The 23,709-nt window shown below is 48.3% G+C and overlaps 1 protein-coding gene across 7 annotated transcripts in view; it reads right to left on the bottom strand.

The window, feature by feature from the left end:
- The window catches only part of TNS3 (tensin 3), a 314,080-nt gene that overhangs the window by 114,880 nt on the left and 175,491 nt on the right, over positions 1-23,709 (bottom strand). For all 7 annotated transcript variants that reach the window (XM_055293200.2, XM_055293206.2, XM_063609575.1 and 4 more), the window contains 4 exons: positions 22,681-22,756; positions 11,509-11,638; positions 11,117-11,182; positions 7,532-7,636 (listed from right to left, as the gene is read on the bottom strand). In XM_055293200.2, the coding sequence (XP_055149175.1) occupies positions 7,532-7,636; positions 11,117-11,182; positions 11,509-11,638; positions 22,681-22,756 (377 nt within the window). The remainder of the gene's footprint in view (positions 1-7,531; positions 7,637-11,116; positions 11,183-11,508; positions 11,639-22,680; positions 22,757-23,709) is intronic.

Here is a 23,709-nt window from a genome sequence, read left to right as displayed (position 1 = left end):
CCAGCCAACTCTCAGAACCTCTTTCACTGTCCCAGGGGGTGATGCTACTTAACTATTAAGGCCACTCTTGTGGACTGATTTCTGCAAACTTGTACAGGACAACATAGAACTTGAGCCAATTCCTGATTCCTGTCAGATTCGAAAAGTAACAACCACTTAATGAGATGGTGGCTCAGGGACTGGAACAACTCTTTTGACTGCCCCCAATGCCACCTTCACTCTTCTGATGGAGTGTATCAATTTTTTTAAAGTAACACCCACCTGACTTGATCCTGGTTTTAACAGAGGGTAGGCCTCTCACACTTGAGACAGGAGGAAGCCGGTGCCCCCAGGCCACTCTCTCAGGTGACATTCAGGAAGATTTGCTGTTTGGTCTGCGATCACGCCTGCAAGGGGGTCCCCTTTGGTGTTTGTGGGTTGGAGGCTTGCAGCCTCAATTCACAATCAAGAGATGCAGAGGGAGGAAATCTCAGGCTCAGAACAGGACTACACGCCCATCTGGCCCGTTTCTGTCTCATACAACTTCAGTTGCCTGATGACAGCTGCTTTTCACTGGAGCTATCTAAGCAAGCAATGCTTAGAAAAGCCTGGTTTGGGGGCAAGACCTAAAGAAATATTCTTCTGCCTGGTGCAGAGTTAAATGTCACAGGGTGGCTGAACACCATGCAAGGCGCCCTGGAGCAGATCTGGATGCTGGGGGGCAGCACCCCATCTTGCCAACAAGGACCCAGGCTGCAGACACAAGGCACTATATACACCCAAGCACTTAGCAAAGAGCAGAGCCAGGACTGAAGGATCTGTCAGGTGCCATCAGCCCACTCCCCAACTAAAGCTGTCAAAGTTTACTTCAATTTCCAAATCTTAAAACCCAACAATGTCTGGGGAGGAAAGTTTTCAAATCCATTTTCAAAGTGGCAACACTTGAATGGTCTCAGCTTGATCTGGCACTTCCCGGCCAGCTCTGCACACTGCAGCCAGCACTTCCTGACCCAACATGTCCTCATGGTAGCCCGTTCCTCAGGATTCTGAGAACACGGTATGGTCACTTCAGGACTGTGTCTTATTGCGAAGGCTGCAGACAAATGTGAATCTCCTCTGTCTGCCTGCTCTAGCAGCCCCATGGGAGCCCCAAAGCCTGGACTCTGGGAATGTTCATCAAGGTATCCACTTAAAGTGTCAGAGTCCAGGCCTGGCAATGCCACAGCCCTCGTCCTGCACACTCTTGGATTGGTAAGAGTTTGAGCTGCACTCAAAAAGTCCTAGGTCAAGGCAAGAAACCAAGGACAAGAGTGACAGAGCAGGCCTTCATCTCCAACCCTCAGCCATTCTTGCAGCTTCCCTACTGCTCAACCCTTCCTCTAAATCTGTCATAGAGTCTCACTCATCTACCTCCTAAATATCTAAAGGCCTCTACTCTCCATCGCCAGAGCCACACCCAAGTTCAGGCCTCCATCAGTTCTTAGCTGGGGAGTCCAGAAGCCCATTCTCTACTCTTCTTCCTCTCCAGACTCTGCCTCCCCCAGAGCATCCTCCAGCCCCTTTGTTATTTTTCTGTATCCTCCAGTCATGTGGCTCCTGGGATCCTCACTGTCACCCAGCAAAGGAACCAGGCTCAGGAAAGGAAAGTGAGGTTCCCCAATCTCATGATCCATCACACACAACACCTCTTACTTCCTCTTGCACACACCAGGCAAGCGGAACACACTTCCACCCTGTGCATACGTGTTGCTCGCCTATGCCCCACGCCCAGGGCTAGGCATACCCTGTCTGCATTCCCTACCTGCAAGGGCCGTCCTCTTCGTGAATCTCCTTGGATTGTACAGGCAAAGTGGTTGTTTCTAGTCAATTCTTTCCTAATTCCTGGTATACCCCAATTATGGTACATGGTGCTCCCTGTGCCAACAACTGATGTATATCTGTGTCTTCCCAATTAGAGGGTCTGTTGTGTTTCTTCCTGTGCCCACCCCAGCACCAGAGCCATGGCAATTCCCAAGAAAATATGAGATGCATGAATATGACAAATGGTGTGTATGATAACAAAAATCTCAGAGTTGGAGGAAGGTATCTTTAGAGTCATCCAATTACAACAGGCCACTTTACAGACTGGGAAAGTGAAAGAGAATGTGGCTTATGAGAGCAAGTAGAAAGCATCCCGATGTGGAGTGTGGCCACTGACACGGATGCTCCAGAGACGTCCAGCGAGGAAAATGAGATGTTCTCCATGTGGTTCAGCAACATGGGGGTCCAGGGCTTTGCAGAGCCTCCCTGAAGAGTACTGTGGGGAGAATCCTATCTGGAGGGGCTGAGGCCCAATGGTGGGGAGAAAAAGGAAGCGAGGCCATCTTTCATCACTCTGAGCCATGGAGAGGAAGGAGTAGTGGGATCTGTCTACACACTGCATTCTTGGTGGTGACATTACAAATCCAGAGACACATATGCTGCTGTGGGCATTCCCTTAGACCATCACAGCAAGTCTGATCCTGAAAGAGCAGGTACATCCTACTAGGGTAAGAAATCCCCCCACCCACAGACCTCTTGTGTGATGAGGAGGTGGGGCACCCAGTGAGACTCAGCCCAGTCTCACTGAGTCTCAAAGTGTCAAAGAGGAAAGTCAAGGGTGTGAGCCCTGTCCTGCATGGTCTCGAGCACAAGACACACTCTGAGCCACAGCTGCCATCGCCGACAGTGTACAACGCCAGAAGGCTACCAGGGTCCCTGGCCAGTTCCTAGCTTTTGATTTCTCTTTGGATCTTCTCTCTTTATCTCTCAAATGGGCTCACAGGCTCTCTCGAGGATTAAAATAGAATAGTGAGGCTTCCGGCAGGCTGCCACACTGTGTGCCGCGAGACATTCTTCCCTCTCCTCGGGGACAGCAACCACCCCAGGGAACACTGACACGACTGCCGTCCCCCGCAGCCACCACCTGCCAGGACCACAGACCCACGGGGAGACTAGGACCATGTGCTCCTCTCTGTGCTGAAGACAGGGCGTTTGTAATCACTTGCCCACGCTGGAATGGATTCAAGGCCGGCTCCTGTCTGAGTATAGAAGCAGAATGTTGCGCTCACACATCAAAGCAGGCGCTCCCCTAACACAGGACCAGACTGAAGGCAGCTGCGGAGGGCTCCATTCCAGGACAGCAACCGCTGCTAGAGATAAATGCGGCTTAAGTCAACATTTTTGGGGTTTTTTAACCAGGCAGGGGCGGGGATAAAGGCAGGGGCAGGGGTGGAAAAGAGAGTGCCGCAATACATCATTTTCCCAGCTAAAAGAGAATGTTTCAGAGGCTGCCAAACCTTCCTTAACTCCTCAAAGCATTGGACAACTCTGAAGACTAATGCCCTGGTGGGAATGCGGCTGGGACTCTGCCTTCCACCCGCCAGGCGGCGTCCAGTCCAGGGACCCGAGCCAGGCACTGCTGACCGCAGGCAAGAGCAAAGGCTGCCTGGAGTAATAGCTCACCAATGCAGCATACCGGCCTCCACGCCAAAGAGGGGCTGAGGAGGGCTGCAGAGTGGAAGAGAGGAGGGAAATTCAGCAAGGATGAGTTTTCTATCCAAAGGTGACTACTCTTTCTGGGGAACACCTTCTCAAAAGGACCCAAGCCTGGAGATTCTGCAGAGCTTTGATGGCAGAGGTGTTGATGGCAGCCTCGTGTCTCACAAGGAGAACTTGGAATCCCTGCAGGAGTGCAGCAATAAGATCAAACGCACTTTGGAAGCCCCTCTAAGGGAATCCAGTGTGCTCAGTGAGAAGGACATGGGAAGAAAAGTTTAAAGATGTGCACAGATGCTCAAGGAGGTGGGTTAAGTGAAAAACTTAGGCTATAAAACAATGCACAGGCTGATCGTATTATGAGAAATTACATATTTAGAAATCATGCCGAAAATACACCAACGACAAGTGCTTCATCTCTAGATGGTAAGATGGGGGTAATTATTCCTTCTTTCTTCTTGATAATTTACATCTTCAAAAAATATTGATACAAGCTTAAATATATGTAAAAGAAAGAAAGAAAAGCATAAAACTCACTCCATTGAATCAGGTACCCCAGACACGCCAGACAGCACGTGGGGACAGAGGGGATTCAGGAGGAGGGGATGCAGATTTGAGGAAAGGCTCCCTGCTTGTCTGTAACCCAGAAGCTGGAATTCTCAAGAATGCTCAGGCAGTGGTTCAAGGGAAGGTTGCTGAGATCCAGTTTTGGGAGAGGACTCAGATTCCGTGTGGTGGGTTCTGGGCTAAGCATCCGGATACCAGTCCTGAGATCGCTCTGAGTCCTCCCCTGTCCCTCCACCTTCCTGGGGGTGCTCATGGGCTTCAGATATCATCGAGGCTGCAAGGGATGAACCAGGCGCTGGGAGGACGCTGCATTCTCACCCACTATATCCCTGAGGAGTCTGGGCGTGACTCTCCCCATAAAGGGGGTCTCTGCTGCTTTATGAAGCCTGGAAGCAGTGACGACAAAGCTGTGAATCTGGCTGCAAAGTGTACCTGGCTGCCTTGGCGCCCTATCCGACTCCTCACCCATCTGTCTGGGAACCATCTCTCCCGGGTGTCCTTCCCAGTCTGCCCCGTCCTTCTCAGTTTCTTTCCAGAACTCCTATGCACCCACTCCCGACTGGCTCCATCCTTTGCATGGCAATGCCAGACCTTCTCTACTCACCCCTAGACCCAACTCTCGGTGACACAGAGTCCCGAGTGGATGCCCAGACCATCACCTGCATGGCTCCACCACCTCCAACCACACAGTCCACAGCAATCTCCCACCTGCTCACGCCACTGGCTCAGAAGATGCTGCATGAAAAATACACCAATGGGAATTGTGATTTGTAATGTCAGGGCCTTAGATATTTAAAGTTCAAATTGCTTCTCTAATCATTCATTCAAGAAACACACATTGAGTATCTGCTATGGACTGAATATTTGTGTCCCCTAAGATTCATACGTCAAAACCTAATCCCCAGTGTGATGGTATTAGGAGGTAAGACCTTTGGCGGTGCTCAGAGCATAAGGGTGGAGCCCCTATAAGTGGGATTGATGCCCTCAGAAAGGAGGCCCCAAGGAGCTCCCTCTCCTCACCACCACGTGGAGACACAAGAAGGCAGGAGTTGGCAACCAGATGACAGCCCTCAACAGAATCCGCCAGGCTGGCTGTCTGATCTTGGACTTCCTAGCCTCTCAAAGTAGGAGAAACACACGTTTGTTGTTTAAGACACCCAGGTTATGGTCATCTGTTAAGGCAGCGTGAATGGGCTGAGAGGGCCTCGAAGTAAAGAAGTATCTCCCTCTGCATCTTCAGGAGACACTGCGGTGGCTGAGTCTTTAAGACTGAATTCTGTCTATTTCACCCAGTGATAACGGCAAGTCCTCCACAACGTATGGATCTATACACACCTGCTCACACACATACTTCCACAGATTCTCTGTAAAGTTTCATGTAACCCCTAAAGGATGGTGAACACTCAACTGATTTTCTGTTTATATGTTTTCTATAAAAAATCAACGTGGGTCCTTCACCACCTGTGAGTGACGTGCTGCAGCTGCCCAGCTTTCAGTTCCCTGGTTGTGACATGGGAAGGATAAAACCTGCCCCACAGGCAGGTCACAGGCTCACCTGGGAGCCAGCTTGGGGACAAGAGCGGGGCACCCACGGAGGGACTAAGCACAGAGCCGCCCTCCAGAGCATGCTCCTCACAGGAGCTGGGGCTCCTCCACACTGTCCACCGGACTTCACTACTCCCCTCTTACAGCACTGGCACAGAGAACACCCACCTGTGTTTTAGAACCCCTGCCTCCCTCATGGTCAATAACCCTCCAGGCTCGCCCCTCCCTTGGCAAGCAAGGAACCTCCCAGCATCACAAGAATGACCTTTCCACAACTCGCTTCCCTGTTCTCCAGGAGACTCGGCACAGCCACTGATTCACCACATCACGACAGAGCGCTGCTCACTGGCTCCCATGCAGCAAGGGACCTCTCTGGTAAGATCCACTCGCCTCAGCCTGGAATTTAGGATGCTAAGTCAGCTGTCCTCAGAGTCCCCATCCAGCTCTACAAATTAGCCTCTTTCCCCATCTTGCCTTGCGCTGATTATTTACACACTTCACCAGCCACCGCTTCACCCTTCTCTCCTCCAGTGGAAAACATCACCGTGTGATGGACAGAATATAGCTATGCAGATGCAAACAGACGTTACTGGAAAAAGAGCTCTGTGATCAAAAAGTTTGATAACTGTTGTTTGATAAATCTTATGAAATTCTTCTCACAGCTTTAAGATTCCAGTGTGCACTGTGATCTTTTGAGAGACAATGTATCATTTTCCAAGAGTTTTCAGCTACATTTCTTTTAACGTGCTGGTTATCTGGAAGGACTGGTGTGCTGAATAATTCACACCAGCAAAGAACACTCTGTTTACTTTACAGGCCAGAGCAAGGCTCTCCCCATCCACAACAACTTGCCCACTAGCCCCAGATTTCATCTGTGTTTTAATGTCCTTACCATCAACATTCCATCTGTGGGTCTCCACCTCTGGTCCAGGTGTATTTGGGTTGCAACAATTCCTTGAGTTGAAATTCCATCCCACAAGGCCTATGAAGGAGCAAGCTTTTCCCCAGGACAACAGAGAGGAGCCGTGTGCTGCCCTGGGACACACAGTTGGTGTCCTTTCTCACTAACCACAGACACCACCTTCCTGGAGTCATGGGAAGCTCAGCGATCCACAAAGATGGGGCACTACTGTGGCTCTTTCCACAACACTTGCTTTTAGCTATTTTACATCTGGATGTAACTAATCTGACAAAAAGTGTTTTAATTTCTTTCCCAAAGCAAGTCTGATCCTCAGTCGGTGGTTGAAAAAGACAAGAGATCAGCATGACATGCCAGGAAAAGCCTCAATTCCCCTCCTTTGACATCAGCCTCCAGTTGTGTCTTGTGGAGATTCCAGCACACAGCTAGCTGCCCCTTCCTTCCTTTCCTCCTTCACGGTCCTAGCTATGACCCAATGTGCATATTCCACAGGTGAACAGAGGACATGTTTGGGTGAGATGGTTTCATGAAAACAGAGATTTAAATGATACAGCCATAAATCAGGAACACTAGACTAACAAGCAAACAGAAATTAAAACAAGAAGTCTGTTGCGTGTGGGGCCGTACAACAGTAGCTACATTGGCTGTGGCCAGCACTTGGCATCCCCATATGCAAAGAGGAAGGGAGGGAAGAAGGGGGAACGGTCCCTGGCATTATACATACACACAAGTTCAGGCCAAGGACCTCCTGGCTATAACTTCACTGACAGCTCATCCACCCGTTACAGCTTCACAAAAAGCCCTGACCCAAACTCACCATGCCTTATTCTCATGAAGACCCTCAAAACTCACAACTATGTCACACAAAGGTGTGATTCTAGACCTCTGAGAAAACAGGGGGATTTTTTTCTTCTTAGCAGACTGCAAAATACTTCAGATCTTTGAGTGGGCTGTCTTCCCTGTGCCCTTCGCCTCCATAACTGCACACAAGATGACCACACGCACCTTCTCCATCTGCACTGAGGTTCTCGTACGAGTCCCAGCGTATCAGTGGGTCTGTTGTGTTGTAGTCCACAATCACACCGTGGTCGTTGTACAAGTGTTCGGACCCTGCATAGGGCACAGGCAGCAACATTAGTCCCAGTGAAACCCATCACCTCCGTCCACCTGACTCCACCATAAGGACAGGTGAGCAGCCTGACTTAAGCAGGAGAGAGAAGCCTCTCCATCCTCCACCCTCCTGCCAGGAGCCACGACACTAATCAGAGACTGTGGAGGATTTTCCACAAATAGAACCATAGTTAAAACCACAATGGGGAAGGGATAAGTAAGCACTGATCTTTCGTCCACTGTGTACCAGGCTTGGACACTTCTGCAAAACAGGAGTCTTCAGACCACCTCACTGATGAGGACACAGAGGCCCGCTAAGCTGTCTCTGAGCCTCAGAGCCCACAGATTTGAATCCAGGCGCCAGGCTCTCAGATCCACACTCCTCCCTTCAAGTCCTTTTAGGAATACCAAAGGGATTTTTAACACACAAGCCACGTATTTAAAGGTTTTTGCCTAAATCTATGACAGTGAACATAGAAAAAGCATGATTATTTCCATAGCTATTAAAAAGGGAAACAAAACTCCCATGCATGTGGATATTGGTGATGGATCTGGACAATTCACCTTGATGACAAAGGGACTGGTTTCTTTTGAAATGTATTTTTTAGGGAAAAAATTTGTTTTGCATGTAATACTTGCAGCCTACTATACTTCTAATTCTCTTTTTAAAATGCTGGTTACTTTGAGGTTAATGACGAAATCATGACGGAAATTTAAAAATTCCTTGAAATGAATGATAATAGTGACACAAGTTATCAAAACCTCTGGGATACAGCAAAGCCAGCGCTAACAGGAAAGTTTATAGCACTAAATGCCTACATCAAAAAGTCTGAAAGATCACATATTGACAACCTAATGTCAAACCTCAAAGAACTAGAGAAGCAAGAATAAACTAAACACAAAGCTAGTAGAAGAAAACAAAAAACAAAAATCAGTGCAGAACTAAATGAAATTGAAAGAAAATGCAAAAGATCAATGAAACAAAAAGCTGGTATTTTGAAAAGATAAACAAAACTGATAGACCATTAGCTAGATTAACCAAGAACAGAGAAGATTTAAATAAATTCAATTAGAAATGAAACTTGAAACATTACAATCAGCACAAAAGATCATTCAAGACTATTATGAACACCTTTATGTATATAAACTAGAAAACTGAGAGAAACTTGGTCAATTCCTGGACACAGACAACCCTCCTCGATTAAATCAGGAAGAAATAGAAACCCTGAACAGACTAGTAACAAGCAGTGAAAATGAAACAATTTTTTTTAATGCCAATAAAAAAGAGCCCAGGGCCAGATGGATTCACAGCTGAATTCTACCATCCATTCAAAGAAGAATTGGTGCCAATCCTACTGAACAATTCCAAAAGACTGAGAAAGAGGAATTGTCCCCAACTAACTCATTCTATGAAGCCAGTATCACCCTGATACCAAAACTAAGAAAGAATATAACAAAAAAAAAAAGAAAAGAAAATCACAGACAATATCCCTGATGAACATAGATGCAAAAATCTTCAACAAAATACTAGCTAACTGAATCTAACAGCACATTAAAAAGATAATACACCATGGTCAAGTGGATTTCATCCCAGGAAAGCAGGGCTGATTTAACATATAGAAGTCAATAAATGTGATACACCATACAAACAGAATTAAAAACAAAAACCATACGTCATTTCAGTAGATGCGAAAAAGGCATTCGATAAAATCTAGCATCCCTTTATGATAAAAACACTCAACAAACTAGGCATAGAAGGGACTTACCTCAAAATAATAAAAGCCATGTATGACAAACCCACAGCCAATGTCATACTGAATGGGGAAAGGTTGAAAGCATTCCCCCTGAGAAGTGGAACAGGACAAGGATGCCTACTTTCACCACTTCTATTCAACATAGTACTGGAATAGTACTGCCAGAGCAATCAGCTAAGAGAAAGAAATACAGGGCACCTAAATTGGAAAAGAGGAATTAAAACTGTTGCTATTTGCCAATGATATGATCATATACCTAGAAAACACTAAAGACCCCTCCCAAAGACTTCTAGATTTGATAAACGAATTCAGTAAAGTATCAGGTTTCAAAATCAATGTACACATATCAGTAGCACTGCTATACACCAACAATGACCAAACTGACAATCAAATTAAGAACTCAATTCTTTTTACGACAGCTGAAAAAAAAAAAAAACTGGAAATATACTTAATCAAAAGGTGAAAGATCCACACAAGGAGAACTACAAAACACTGCTGAAAGAAATCAGAAATGACACAAACAAGTGGAAACACATCCCATGCTCATGGATTGGAAGAATCAATATACTGAAAAGGACCATACTGTCCAAAGCAATCTACAGATTCAATGCAATTCCTATCAAAATACTAACATCACTTTTCACAAAATTAGAAAAAAAAAATCCTACAATTCATATGGAACCAAAAAGGGGCCCAAATGGCCAAAGCAATCCTAAAAACAAAACAAAACAAAAATCTGGAGGCATCACATTATTGGACTTCAAGCTATACTAAAAGGCTATAGTTACCAAAACATCATGGTATAAAAGTAGACACACAGATCAATGGAACAGAATAGAGAATCCAGAAATACAACTGACTACAACTGATTGATCTTCAACAAAGCATACAAAAACATAAATTGGGGAAAGAATACCCTATTTAACAAACAGTGCTAGGAAAACTGGCTAGCCACATGTAGAAGAATAAGACTGGATCCCCATTTCTCACCTTATATTATAAAAATCAACTCAAGATGGATCCAAGATTTAAATCTAAGACCTGAAACCATAAAAAGTCTAGAAGACAACCTAAGAAAAGCTCTTCTGGACATTTGCCTAGGCAAATAATCCATGACTAAGACCTCAAAATCAAATGCAACAGAACAAAAATAAGTAAATGGGACCTAATTAAACTAAAAATCTTCTGTACCACAAAAGAAATAATCATCAGAGTAAACAGAACCCAGGGAGTGAGAGAAAATATTTGCAAACTATGCATCTGACAAAGAGCTAATATCCAAAATCTGCAAGGAACTCAAACAAATCCTCAAAAAAAAAACAAATAATCACATCAAAAAGTGGACTAATGATATGAACAGACATTTTTCAAAAGATATACAAATGGCCAAAAAACACATGAAAAAATGCTAAACATCACTAACCACCAGGGAAATGCAAATTAAAACCACGATGCAATACCACCTTACTCCTACAAGAATGGCCAGTCATGCCCAAAGCTCTCCTGGCTGAGTGGCTGTGAGCAAGTCACGCCACTTCTGGGGCTTACTGACACAAGTGGGCCTTCTTGTTCCACTATCCAATATCCTACATTTAAATAAAATTGATCACAGAAATCTCCAAATATGCACAAAGGCAGGAGACTAGTACTACAGCCCCAGCGTAGCCATCATGCACCTTTCACCAGTGTCAGCAAGGACCTCCCAGTATTCCACCAAGCTACCCACCTTGAATCTTCTCAGGCGTGGCAGAGAAGACTAATTCAACCTTCCCATAGTCAGGAAAACGGTCATCTGAAAAAAACAATGTATTTTAACACATTTGTGGAGATGATTAACCGGAAAAGTATGGATTGACTTTGTCCTTTATTCCAACCAGTACAGCACCACTCCCAAATCTGCAATAAAGACGCCCCATGATACAGAAAGTATAGGCAGTTTCACTGGTTATCCATAATTTTTTTCCCCCAGAGATCAATGATCACTTTCTCCTAATTTGGGAACAATTTTGTCAGTAGGCTGAATTTTGGAAAGAGGGTAGAGGGGATAGTGAAAGAATCAACCAAGGAGGTTCAACCGCAGCTGCCCACAAGCACAGGGCCGCCAGCTCCGTGCCTCACCTTTGCTGGCATTGTCCAGATCCTCCTTCCCAAACACCAGCCCGTAGCCCTGCACAGACCCAGTGTGAAACTGCAGGCGGAAAATGACGTCACGGGTGGCCGAGCGGTATTTCTTGTGGTAGCATTTCACCTGGGTTAGAGAGACAAAACAAAACAAAGCAGCTGCAGCAGGGACACACGTTCCTGGCAAGGAACACACTCTGCGGAGGCCAGCACAGCAGGGCCTCCCCTCTGGACTCTGGCTGGGAGTTCACGCTTTGGAGTGGAACTTCAGTCCCGGGGCACAGGCGCCTGCAGACAGCTGGGGTGCAGGCAGAGGCACCACACTGCTGCTGCTGGGTGCGGGGCTCCACTGGAGGCTTCAATGTGTTCCCTGTGCTGCTCCTGTGGAACCACAGCTCTGAACACCGCTATCACTAGTCCTCAGAGAGGCCACACCTAAACCCTTTCAGACCACGTGCCCTGTTTTGGAACCATCTGAAAAATGGAATTCCATGGTCTCTTTTTTCTAGACTTTAACAACTGATTGTGATAGCTTTTCTTTGATCTCAACGCTCCATGTTGCAACTTAAAGCTTTTTGTTTTCCAAAAAGAAGCAGCCGGTCATTAATGTGTGTACTATCCTGAATGATCATGTGCATGTTGTAATTTAGAGACAGAGACACAAAGAAGGAGGAGGGGAGAGAGGGAGACAGAGAGGGTGTTGGCATTTAGCGACAAGTGTTCAGAATCACCCTGATGTGATCTGAACTCAAGCTGGGGTTCATGAGGTCTCCAGGGTGCAGCTCAAGCACCCTAAATGATTGTGCCAACGAGCCAAAGGGTAGAGCCCCTCCTTGCGATGCTTGGCGTGTGGGGAACAGTGGGCAGAGCAGGAGCCTGAATGTCCCGACCTGCCTTTATAACTGGGGCCCCCCTGCTTCTTATGACTGTGTGCAGCACTGGCATCACTGGGAGGGTTCTCAGGCCACAGCTGGGGGAGCTGCAGGGACAGGGACACCCCTCACTCAGAGATCGGGGCAGGACCACCAGGTAGTGGCACTTTCCCAAATCCCCAGAGGGTCGAAGGCCCTGGACAGGCTGGATTCTGCTCTCAGACCAAACCGTGCACAGGCGGGCACCTCCCCCACCCCGAGGCTGTGGGGTAGTGACTACCAGAGACAGCCACGTTCCCGTAAAAGAGACTTTTCTTGGAGAAAGATGGCTTTAAAATATCACATGCCTCACAACAGTAAATGAGAAGCCACCGCAGCAGGTATGATCCAGACCAGCATGCAGAAGAACGCGGCAGGGAGGGCTCTGTCTTCCCTAACCAGACGAACGTCCACCAGAGGAACAAAAAGCCCAGAAGCCCAGCCCAGGAGGCCGGGAGCTGTGACTCCAGGCAGACCCAGAAGATGTTTACCTTTGTGCTATCTACAAGGAAAGGGTCGGATAAATAAACCAAAAAATAAAATTAAGACTGTGGAAGGATGTTCCCTGTTGACAAACACGACTGGGTCTCCCTTGTACCGCCTGGCGCTGGCCAGGGGTGCCGTAAACATGGGGCTCAGACTCAGGCCTGGCCTCCAGGGGCCCAGGAACTAGGGCGTTTGCAAGTAGAGAACTGGCATTGTGAAGAAATGTTGCCTCCATTTGCTTTCCAACAGCCAATGGCACGTTGGCCACAAATCTACCGCCTCTGTCTGAGACTGTCTGACTTCTCAGCAAGACTCAATCAAAGGCTGTCCTTGCAGGGATCCTTCCAGGATGTTCTGAGAGTATCTGGGCCCCTCCTCTGAGCTCCCCATGCCCCACACTCACTACACTGACCACCCATCAAATGGTTCAACCTGGGGCATATTGTAGAGATCCCCAGAGGGAGGTCCTTCTGGCCAGGGGTAAATCCACACATGCGCCCCCATTGCTAGGGATGATAGCACCCACCTCTCCCTGTCTGCCTTCTTCCCACTGGTGCCTTGCAAATGGGGAGTGAAAAGTGGTTAGGGAAGGGAAAAGGAAAAGAGAGGCCCCAGTTCAAGCCAGTCTTGCTCCCAAATTTTATAAATATTTAAGGGAACCAGAGATTTAAAAAAATAAAAACAACAACACGCTCACGCAGCCTGTGCTGCCATGGGCGCCAACATCTGCCCACAGGAGTCAGGAAACTCCTCAGGAGGTAGCTGTGGGCTCGGTCCTGGCAGGCAGGGAGTGTCCTGGGTGAAAATGGAGCTGTGGGCTCCAGGCCGGGCCGCATAAGGAGCACAGTGGAATATCCCCAACCTCAGCTCACTGTGCCCCTCCCGTCAGTACCGTTCCACCCAGCACAGGGCCTCCTTCCAGGCCAGGTCCTGCCCTCCCTCTTCAGGAATCCAGGATGCTCCCCCAGGTCCCCCCACTGCTCCTCATAGCAGCTACACACAAACACACTGCTCCTCCTGCAGCAATCCCAGCTCCCTCCACATACCAGAAGGGAGGAGAAGGCAGGCCACGGTGCCCAGGAGGTACAGAGCGGCAGGAGATGGGAATCGGCCTGTCCCAAACAGGTTCCTCTCCAGGCCCCATATGATTGTCCTGTAAGATTCCTATTTTTCACAGCACAAGCTTTCAAATACTCCTAAGGCTCCACAGTGAAATAAAGAGCGGTCTATCCCACTGGCAGAGAACAACTGCTGCCTGAAATCACGTGGCCCTCCCTTCAGGGGTTTCTCCGCTATTTTAATGCTAACTTTGTTTGCTGCCTTGAGATCCTAACGGCCTCATCATATACACTCCCTGTTTCATATTAAACCTCTTTCCTCTTGATTAAGGGAGGTAAACACCACCCCCTCCAGTCCTCCTGACCAAATCATGAACTGACTCCGGCTTCTTCTGAAAGACACGGAAAACCACAGGATTTTCCCTAACTTGGGGCTCCCAGCAACCACCATCAACTCAGCAGGTCAGATCTTGAGACAAAATCCACTCACCAACCAGGAGCCCTCCATAGTGTGCAATAATTGTGCATTATCTACATCAACAAATCTTTTTAAGACCAATGGCAAGAGATCAGAATTATGCTTGTAACACTTAGCAGAAAGAACAATCAACATGGTACTTGGTACGAGGGCCCCCAAATGCCTCCCTTTAAGATATAAAAGTAATGCAAACATTTCGTAAAGATTAGAGTGATTCAAGTCTATAATTTTCCCTTCATCCATCCAGCTTTAACTTTATTTACCTGGGGCTCCCCAGAGTGTTTCTAGAATATGTCGATCCTTTGCCTTCAGATTTTAGAATATGTGCATTTAAAATAACAACTCAAAGATGTGCAGTCACAATTTTGTAGCATAGAAAAATGAAATAAGAAATAGCAAGCACTGCAACAAAGGCTGCGCACAGCCTGTCACTATGCTATCGTAGAGCCAACCACAAAAGTATGTGGGTGTGATGCTGACATCACAAATCGCCGGGAGCGCTCAGATCTTGAGAAAGTTGCAGCCTCTTTAGACTTTAAATTCTCTGACTGCAAAATGAGTATTATGATATTGACCTGGCTATGTTGTTATAAAGATTAAATTAGCACTACATATTAATATAATTCATAAATCCAATAATGATATGCTATATTTATATGAATATATTATTTAAAGGGCATAAGCTTCTAGAGAGGGCACTTGGTACTCAAAAACATATAGGGTGAATGATGATCTCAACTGGAAGGCCTGTAAGCACTCTTGCTTTCTTTTAGTCTGATAAGGCAATTCAGAAACCATCGCCAAAATTTATTTTCTAATAGTGGTGTAAAAATATGCCTGTGCCCGGGCGGGCGCGGTGGCTCACGCCTGTAATCCCAGCACTTTGGGAGGCCGAGGCAGGCAGATCACAAGGTCAGGAGATTGACACCATCCTGGCTAACATGGTGAAACCCTGTCTTTACTAAAAAAATACAAAAAGTTAGCCAGGCATGGTGGCAGGCACCTGTAGTCCCAGCTACTCGGGAGGCTGAGGCAGGAGAATGGCATGAACCCGGGAGGTGGAGCTTGCAGTGAGCCAAGCTTGCACCACTGTACTCCAGCCTGGGCGACAGAGCGAGACTGCGTCTCAAAAAAAAAAAAAAAAAATGCCTGTGCCCTTGACTGGACTGGACAAGTTGCTGGTGACCAGGAATGGAGCCCTGCCTTGACCTCATTTGCTCCTGGAGTACACCAAGTCGAAGGCAGACACATGGAATTCTCAAAGAAGTTATCCATCAATCCAGTGTTTAAAGATAGCTGATGACTTGCTTAACTTTAGGCCACATAAGTATTTTTATTTCAAACTCTCCATCAACAAGAGAAAAAGCGCCTTGTACCAAGAGAGTCAAGGCTTAAGGTATCAGCCCCAGGAATGCCAGTCCCCAATTCAGAAGTCAGCCCTCAGGTTCCTATCCTCCCCCCAAGCCAGCCGTTGCTGGGCAGCTCCTATTCAGATCTGCTTCCCCTAAATTTACTAAGCAAAAGAGTAGAACCCTCAAAGCATCCCTAACAGAAAAGAGTAACATTCTCACTCAACGCTCCGCTGGTGGCCCAGGCAACTGTCTACGCAGGCCTCAAGGAATCTGTGAACTCAGAATGAGTTACAACCACATAGTTGGAGGGTAAAAAGTTAGATAGCTAAGCCCCATAGGTCAAAGACTTAAGTCAGGCAGGGCCAACACTAACCATGATTTCTTCGCTTGGAGCTGAAAATGATTTCAGATGTTCGCAATATTGTAATTCATGACCTAAAGCCATTGAAAGGTGGGTAAATATTGGCTGCAAATGAAAACACAACCAAATCCACTGTGCTGAGATGACAGCATGGATTAAGACCCAGCCCAGTCTAAAAGGGACAGGAAAAGACAATCACAAAATAATGCTGTGATGCGTCCAACAGAGATCTGTAGAAACCTTTCCTGGGGCAGAGTCTCAGGAGAACACTTTCATTTTCCCTGGCCTTATGTAAGTGCCCTCGGTAAGAAACAACCAGCAACAGCACTATTTGTTTGTGAAAACTTCTTGAGCAGGCAACACCTTTGTTTACAAGTTGGATCACTGGAGCGAGGTTCTAGAGCCAGCAACCATAAACACAAAATTCAAGTGGCCGTGGATTTGCCCAAGCAGGGGCAACAAGATGAAGCATGTGTTTATAAACCCTGGACCTGAGAGCCAGACCAGGGAGGCAGCAAGCCGGATCAGGTCCCTGGAGCCCTGCCAGACTCCTGATGGGCCCGCTGCCCACGTGAATTCCTGAACAGGGTTACATAATGCTTCGGCTGCCCTCCCCATGGCACTGCCTGACAACACCATATTTACTAAACCTCTTGAGGTTCTGGCCTTTTGAAAGGAGCAGGCTTAAGAATCTGACCTTTTGCGAAAAGCACATTGCAAAGACGGGACGGGTCAGGCGTGCAGCTGGGAGGGGCCGAGCAGGGATGGGCTGGCAGTGTCGAGGCGAAGGCAGACAGCAGGTCAAGGTCAGCTTTGCTGTTGCCTGCAGCAGCTCCATCTGCTAGTAACTGAGTCCAGGGAGTGGCAAATGGGGGTCTGTTTTCCCAAGTCACTTGCCGCAGTAGACTTGACTCTGGCCCTTCCTTCTCTGTGAACTTGACCACTGTGATCTTCGCCAGTAAGTCCCAGGGCAGAGGCCCTCATGAGGAAAGCCAGGCAAATGTCCCTGCAGGCAAGGCAGACACCAGAACCACGGACGGGAAAACTCAAAGAGGACAAGAGGCCTTTCGAAGGAGGAGGATGAAGGATGGCTAGCCCGCCTGGGAAGCCACTTTCCGCCTTCAAAAGTACACAGACAGCCTCAGAAAACACCCAGACTGAGAGCACTGAGACGTCTGCAGTCTTCAGGGTGTAAATCTACGCACGTGCTTCCTGCTCCTCAGGTTCCTCTCCAAGCCATGACTGTTGCCGAAAGAAATAAAACCACCTGCGTATCTGAACTTCACACAGAAAAGGCCCTGTAACTTCTTCCCCCACTGCAGCCTTCTCAACTTAAGGTTTGCTCAGTGAACCTGCAGCAGGGCACGTCAAGCAGTCACAGAGAAAAACTGAAGGAAGGGCAAAGTGAAGGCGGCGTGGGCATCCTGTGCTGAGCATGGCGGAGTGGGTCACTGGAAGGTGGGAAGAGGCTGGAGAGGAAGAATCCGGCGCTACTCCCGCACTGCACACCCTCAGAACACCCAGAAGAAGCATGAACAGGAGGAGGGGATGGCTCCCGCTCCTCTCTAGGGATGCTTTGCCAATAATGAAAAACGTGCAACCCCATTTTTTTTCTTCCTGTGTTGTTCCCTTAGATCGTTTTCAGAGGGAGTCAACAGCACTGAGATTTCTGGGCTTTGGCAAAAGATACACTCCAGACTCTGATGGGAGCGCTGGCAGTGACACCCTGGGCTTCTACTCTCCAGGTCGACCACAGATGTGAGCTCTGCTGTGAAGTCACTCCTTCTCTGACATGCTGGAAATCATCTCTCCCACCTAACCAGCTCTTGCTGCCGCGCACCTTCTGCCACGCTCAATTCCACCTGCCCTATCTATCTGTATGCTCATCTCCCTGGAGGACCCAGACTCCCGGGAACAGGAGCCCTGCACTGCCCACTCGTGTGTCCACCACATCCTCTCATGCAGGCCGCATGCTGAACGTGCTCAGGATAAAGGCTGGTGACAAACCACAGCCACAGGGGCCGGGCCGTCAATGGCACCTGACTGCACTAGTAATCTTACTAAACTTTCTAGGAGAGGTTTATTTAATAAACAGAGTTGTTACAGGCTGAATGGTGTCCCTCCAAAATCCATAGGTTGAAGGTCTCAGCACTTCAGCACAGGGCTGTGTTTGGAGATGGAGTCTTCACAAAGATAAATTAAAATGAGGTCATTAGGCTGGGCCTGAATGAATGATAACTGGTGTCCTTATAAGAAGAAGAGATGAGGATATAGACACACAGAGGGAAGCCCAGTTGAGGACACAGGGAGAAGACAGCCACCTCCAGGCCAAGGAGAGAGGCCTCAGGAGACACCACCCTGCCCACACCTGGATCTCCGGCTCCCAGCCTCCAGGACTGTGGGAGAATCACCTCTGTTGTTTAAGCTGAGACCAAAGGGTGAAGCCTGAGTTGAGAGGTCAGGGACAGGGTGGGTGGACAGTGCTGGATCAGCAGGGCTTGGGGACAGAATGGCGGGATCAGCTGGGGCAGCACGAGGCGGCTGGTGGGTTCCAGTGGCCTGAGGGACACACAGTCTGAATGCCAATCAGGTTAGAGCCAGCGAGGGGCAGAGGACCAGGAGGAGATGGCAGGCTGGAGAACGCCAGCCCAGGGTGGCCTGGAGGCCACTGGGAAGACTCCCAAGGGCTGCAGGTGGGACACTGCAGGTGGGACGCTGAGGAAAGGAGGCCACCGCCTCCTTCACCCACTCTCCGCCCCGCCCCACCCTGTTCCTGGGCCTGCCTCAGTTATCAAGTGCCAAACCCACACCTCCACCACACCCCTTCCAAGTCCCACCCACGCCGCCCACTCAAAGCCGCATTCCAACTGCTGCAACAGAGATGCATGTAATGTCTACTCAGACTACACGCTTGGGCTGCGGTCCCCACTACAGGGTGGGACAGGATAGGACACAGCACGGTGGGGAGAGGGCCTGTGGGCTGGGTGGGGTGCTGGGGGTTCTTCCAGAGGGAAGAGGCAGTGGCTGCCCCAAAGACTAAGCCACAGTCTGGTCTGATAGAGGAAAGTGACCTGGTGATGACGCAGGGTCACATCGATGCAGTTTCATCCTCTGCCAGGCGCTGTCCTGGGAGACTTATGTGACTGAGTACATTTAATCCTCACAAACCCTAAGTATGGTCTTCACTGGGCAGAGGTCTACATTTCCCGAAACAAAATATGCAGATACGTAAGCCCTACAAAATTTGGTTTCAACCTTCCAAGACAACGACTTCCCTTGCAAGACAGACATCCTAACAGCATCAGCCTCTGTGGGTGCCTCAAGCCTGGGATGTTGCATCTCTGTTTGTATAACAACACCCCTTCCAACCTGGAGCCAACTCACAGGACACATCCGAGTCCTCCTGTGACCTCTCCCACCCCATCTCATCAAGGTCTCTGTGGGCTAACAGTGTCAGCAGGTTCCCTCCTGCCAGAAAGCCCATGTCCCCAACAGGATCCTCTAGGGCAAAAACTTCACTCATGGGCCTAGAGCCAAGCACAGGGACTCAAAAAGCACAAAACATTCAAAAAAAAAGACTACTGGATGAATGACAGTAGGAAGAAGGGGCCACAGAAGATAATGAGGAGGAAGGAGGGAGGGAGCAGAGAGGAGGAAAAGGAAGAAGGGCAAGAGGAGGAGGGAGGGCAAGAGGAGGAGGGAGAAGTTTGTAAAGGCAGGGTGGGAGAGAAGAGAGGGGAGAAGAGAAGGAAGGAGGAGGAGGCAGGTGAAGGAGGAGGTAGCTGGGAAGAGAGGAGAGGAGCCACGCACTTCCCAGGAGACTGCCCCACCCTCCTGGTCTTAGGAAGACCCTGCAGCTACCAGCCCATAAACAGCCCAGGGGAGAGGGCTGTCCCATGCTGTTGGTGAGGGGGAGGGGGAAGCCACATCTTAACCTGAGGGTCACCCTCCATGACTGAGTTGTTCAGCTGCCTCCCATGAGTCATCTTAAAGGGACGGGGCCGTGAGGCCATAACTACTCATCACTGAAGATCTGGTTCGGAGAGCAACCGCCCTTGAGATGCTGCCTCCCAGGGCAGGTAGAACACTATGGAAACAAGATGAGGGCGGGTGCAAATCCTACCAGCATCGCCCCCAGCCTCTCTTGGCCTACTCTTTTTTTTTTTTTTTCTGAGATGGAGTCTTGCTCTGTCGCCCAGGCTGGAGTGCAGTGGCATCATCTAGGCTCACTGCAAGCTCCGCCTCCTGGGTTCATGTCATTCTCCTGCCTCAACCTCCTGAGTAGCTGGGACTACAGGCGCACGCCACCACGACCTGCTAATTTTTAGTAGAGACGGGGTTTCGCTGTGTCAGCCAGGATGGTCTCGATCTCCTGACCTCATGATCCGCCCACCTCAGCCTCCCAAAATGCTGGAATTACAGGCGTGAGCCACTGCGCCCAGCCCAGCCTCCTCTTTAAAGCTGGAACACTGGACCCAGTTCCAGAGTGGGTGGAGGAGTAAAGTGCTGAACATAGCCGGTGCTCAATAAAGGCTCAGGCCCTTTGTCCAACGATCCCAGGAAGTGTCCTGGGAGAAGAAGCCTCCAGGGTGAAGTCTCCTAGGAAACAAGCCCAGGGCTGCCTTCTGGACCACAGGATGTGAGGGAACACCAGAGCGGATGTCTCTCTCCCCTCCTGGTCCTCCCTCTCACTTCCAACCAACAGGGACGCCACACCACTGCTGCAGCACAGCACCGCTGAGGACAGACTTCCAGCCCAGGTCCTCCTCCTTAGGACAGTAGAATAGACAGCTGAGGAAACGGGCCTATAAAAACGTATGACGCACCCCAAACCTCAGCTTTCTCGCCTATGAAATGGGAGGCAAGATGTTTATAAAGTGCTTACTCAATGCCTTGAAAAGGGCTGGGCCCGGCTATTGTTCCAGACCTGCCTTCCAGGCCTGAAGAACCCCTCAATTAGGTGGTGAGCATGTGAAACAGGACAGACCCGGAGGCCCCAGAGGGACCCCGCAGGCGTGGATGGGTTTAGACAGTCTCCACCTTCAATCTTCTCCACCTTCAATCCTCATTGATTTGATTTTTGTAAGAATTCAGGACCAGCAAGGTAGGGAGTTCACCACCCACTAAGCTAAGATTTTAAATTCTAGGGGTTACGGGGAAATTAATGAAAATCCTCAAAAACTTTGTCTGGGGCATTTATAATACAATGAAAAGCTAATTCTCGATTCACCCTACTGCCTTATAGAAGTGGGTCTTCGGCCGGGCGCGGTGGCTCACGCTTGTAATCCCAGCACTTTGGGAGGCCGAGGCGGGCGGATCACGAGGTCAGGAGATCGAGACCAAGGTGAAACCCCGTCTCTACTAAAAATACAAAAAATTAGCCGGGGGTGGTGGCGGACGCCTGTAGTCCCAGCTACTTGGAGAGGCTGAGGCAGGAGGATGGCGTGAACCCGGGAGGCGGAGCTTGCAGTGAGCGGAGATCGCGCCACTGCACTCCAGCCTGGGTGAAAGAGCGAGACTCCGTCTCAAATAAAAAAAAAAAAAAAAAAGAAGTGGGTCTTCGAAGGCCATGAAATCTTTACATTCTATGATTCTATGCATGCTGAAAGTCATACATATGCCTTTAAAGCTTACCTTGTTTCAGATGAAAAACTTTCCTAAAATTATTTTAAATGTATGAATTGTTTGTATTCAAGAAAAATAAAAAGCAAAAATGTAATGGCTAATCTCCAAGAACCAACACACCCAAGAGTCAAAATTATCTGGAGAAATCATTGTTTTGATCATTAATCAAGCTGTAATTGCACCAGCTGTATTTCACACTTTGGCTATCAATGATACATAAATATTCTATTTCTGCACCCACACTCTGGGAGGCCTGTGATCATGTGAAGAATGCAAATTATAGTCAGAACACAGGGGTTCTCAGAAGTGAGTGGCCGAGTTAGGACATTAATTTCCAGGTTATAGATCTCAAGTGGCTCTAGAATGAAAGAGAATCAAGAATGAAGATTTGTTCCGTCCCTTTAATTAAAATAGTTTTATTCAGAAAGTTAACTAAATGCCTTAAGGCAGTCGTCACCCATCTTTCTGGCACCAGGGACTAGTTTCACAGAAGACAATTTTTCCATGGACTGGTGGAGGATGGTTTCAGGATGAAACTGTTCCACCTCAGATCATCATTCTCCTAAGGAGTGTGCAACCTAGATCACTCGCACACACAGTTCACAATAGGGTTCACACTCAGATGAGAATCTCATGGCGCTGCTGATCTGACGGGAGGCGGAGCTCAGGTGGTCATGCTCGCTTGCCAGGCCTGGTTCCTAACAGGCCACAGACCGATAAGGTCCACGGCCCGGGGGTGGGGTACCCCAGTGTTAAGGTAAAAGCTACTTTTCAATCTTCCTACAGGGTACTTTTTTGGTGGTGAGGGTTACTGTTTTAACACAGAATCATGATTTCAAGTCATCACCACTGGGAGAGTGGGGACACGGACACATCTGTGGCCACGGTGGGCACTCACCATGACATCTCCCTTCAGAAGCTGGGCCGGCTCGATGACGATGCAGATCCTGCTGGGGTTTTCTGGGCCAACGTTGCTTTGGGATGAAGAAGAAGGCAGATCATTATGCAACTTCATGATTTCGTGGGAAGAATACATGTAGAGAAAAGCAACCGTACAACCAAAAACTCAGAAATTACACAGAATGCCCAATCAGCCCAGAATCTAATTCCTGAGAATCTAAATGAATCCAAAAAGGTAAAGAAAGCTCCCAAGCTATGGAGGGTCCTCATAGCATCATCATGGTCAGTGACTGACTTGAAGTGACTAAGGTCCAACTCCAGAGGCCCAAGCTTGGAGATGACCATGCAGCCTTAGAGGAAGGGGCCACAGTTTCAGTTACAAACTGCGGGTGCAATTCCAGAGTGACATCAGTGCACACAGGGCCCAGAGCAAACCCAGAAACGTGACAATAGCTCTTTGTGAGTAGTGAGAATATTTGTTAACTTTACTGGCTTTTCATAAAATGCCTGTCCACATACAAAAAGACAAAGAAAGCTCAGAAATGTGTACAAATTTGGGGGATGTGTGGCTACCTTTTGTTTAAAATGCAAAGGAAGCCGGACATGGCTCATGCCTGTAATCCCAGGACTTTGGGAAGCCAAGGCAGGCGGATCACTTGAGGTCTGGAGTTTGAGACCAGCCTGACTAACATAGTGAAACCCCATCTCTACAAAAATACAAAATTTATCTGGGCATGATGGCAGGTGCCTGTAATCCCAGCTACTCGGGAGGCTGAGGCATGAGAATCACTTGAACCTGGAAGTGGAGGCTGCAGTGAGCAGAGATTGTGCCAGAGCAAGATGCTGTCTCAAAAAAAAATTAATAAATAAAAATAAAAAACAAAATGGAAAGGAGCGAGAAAGAAAAACCACAGTAGTGAGATCCTATCATAGGACTCTCTCCAATATGTTCACAGTTAACCTTCCCTATTCTTGGGTTCCACATTCATGGACTCAACTGACTGGGGATAGAAAATACTGTGGGAAA

The sequence above is a fragment of the Symphalangus syndactylus genome, chromosome 9 (genome assembly GCF_028878055.3).
Source record: "Symphalangus syndactylus isolate Jambi chromosome 9, NHGRI_mSymSyn1-v2.1_pri, whole genome shotgun sequence".
Taxonomy (NCBI): domain Eukaryota; kingdom Metazoa; phylum Chordata; class Mammalia; order Primates; family Hylobatidae; genus Symphalangus; species Symphalangus syndactylus.
The sequence above is the reverse complement of the archived record's forward strand: the minus strand, read 5'-3'. Positions and strand labels throughout refer to the sequence as shown.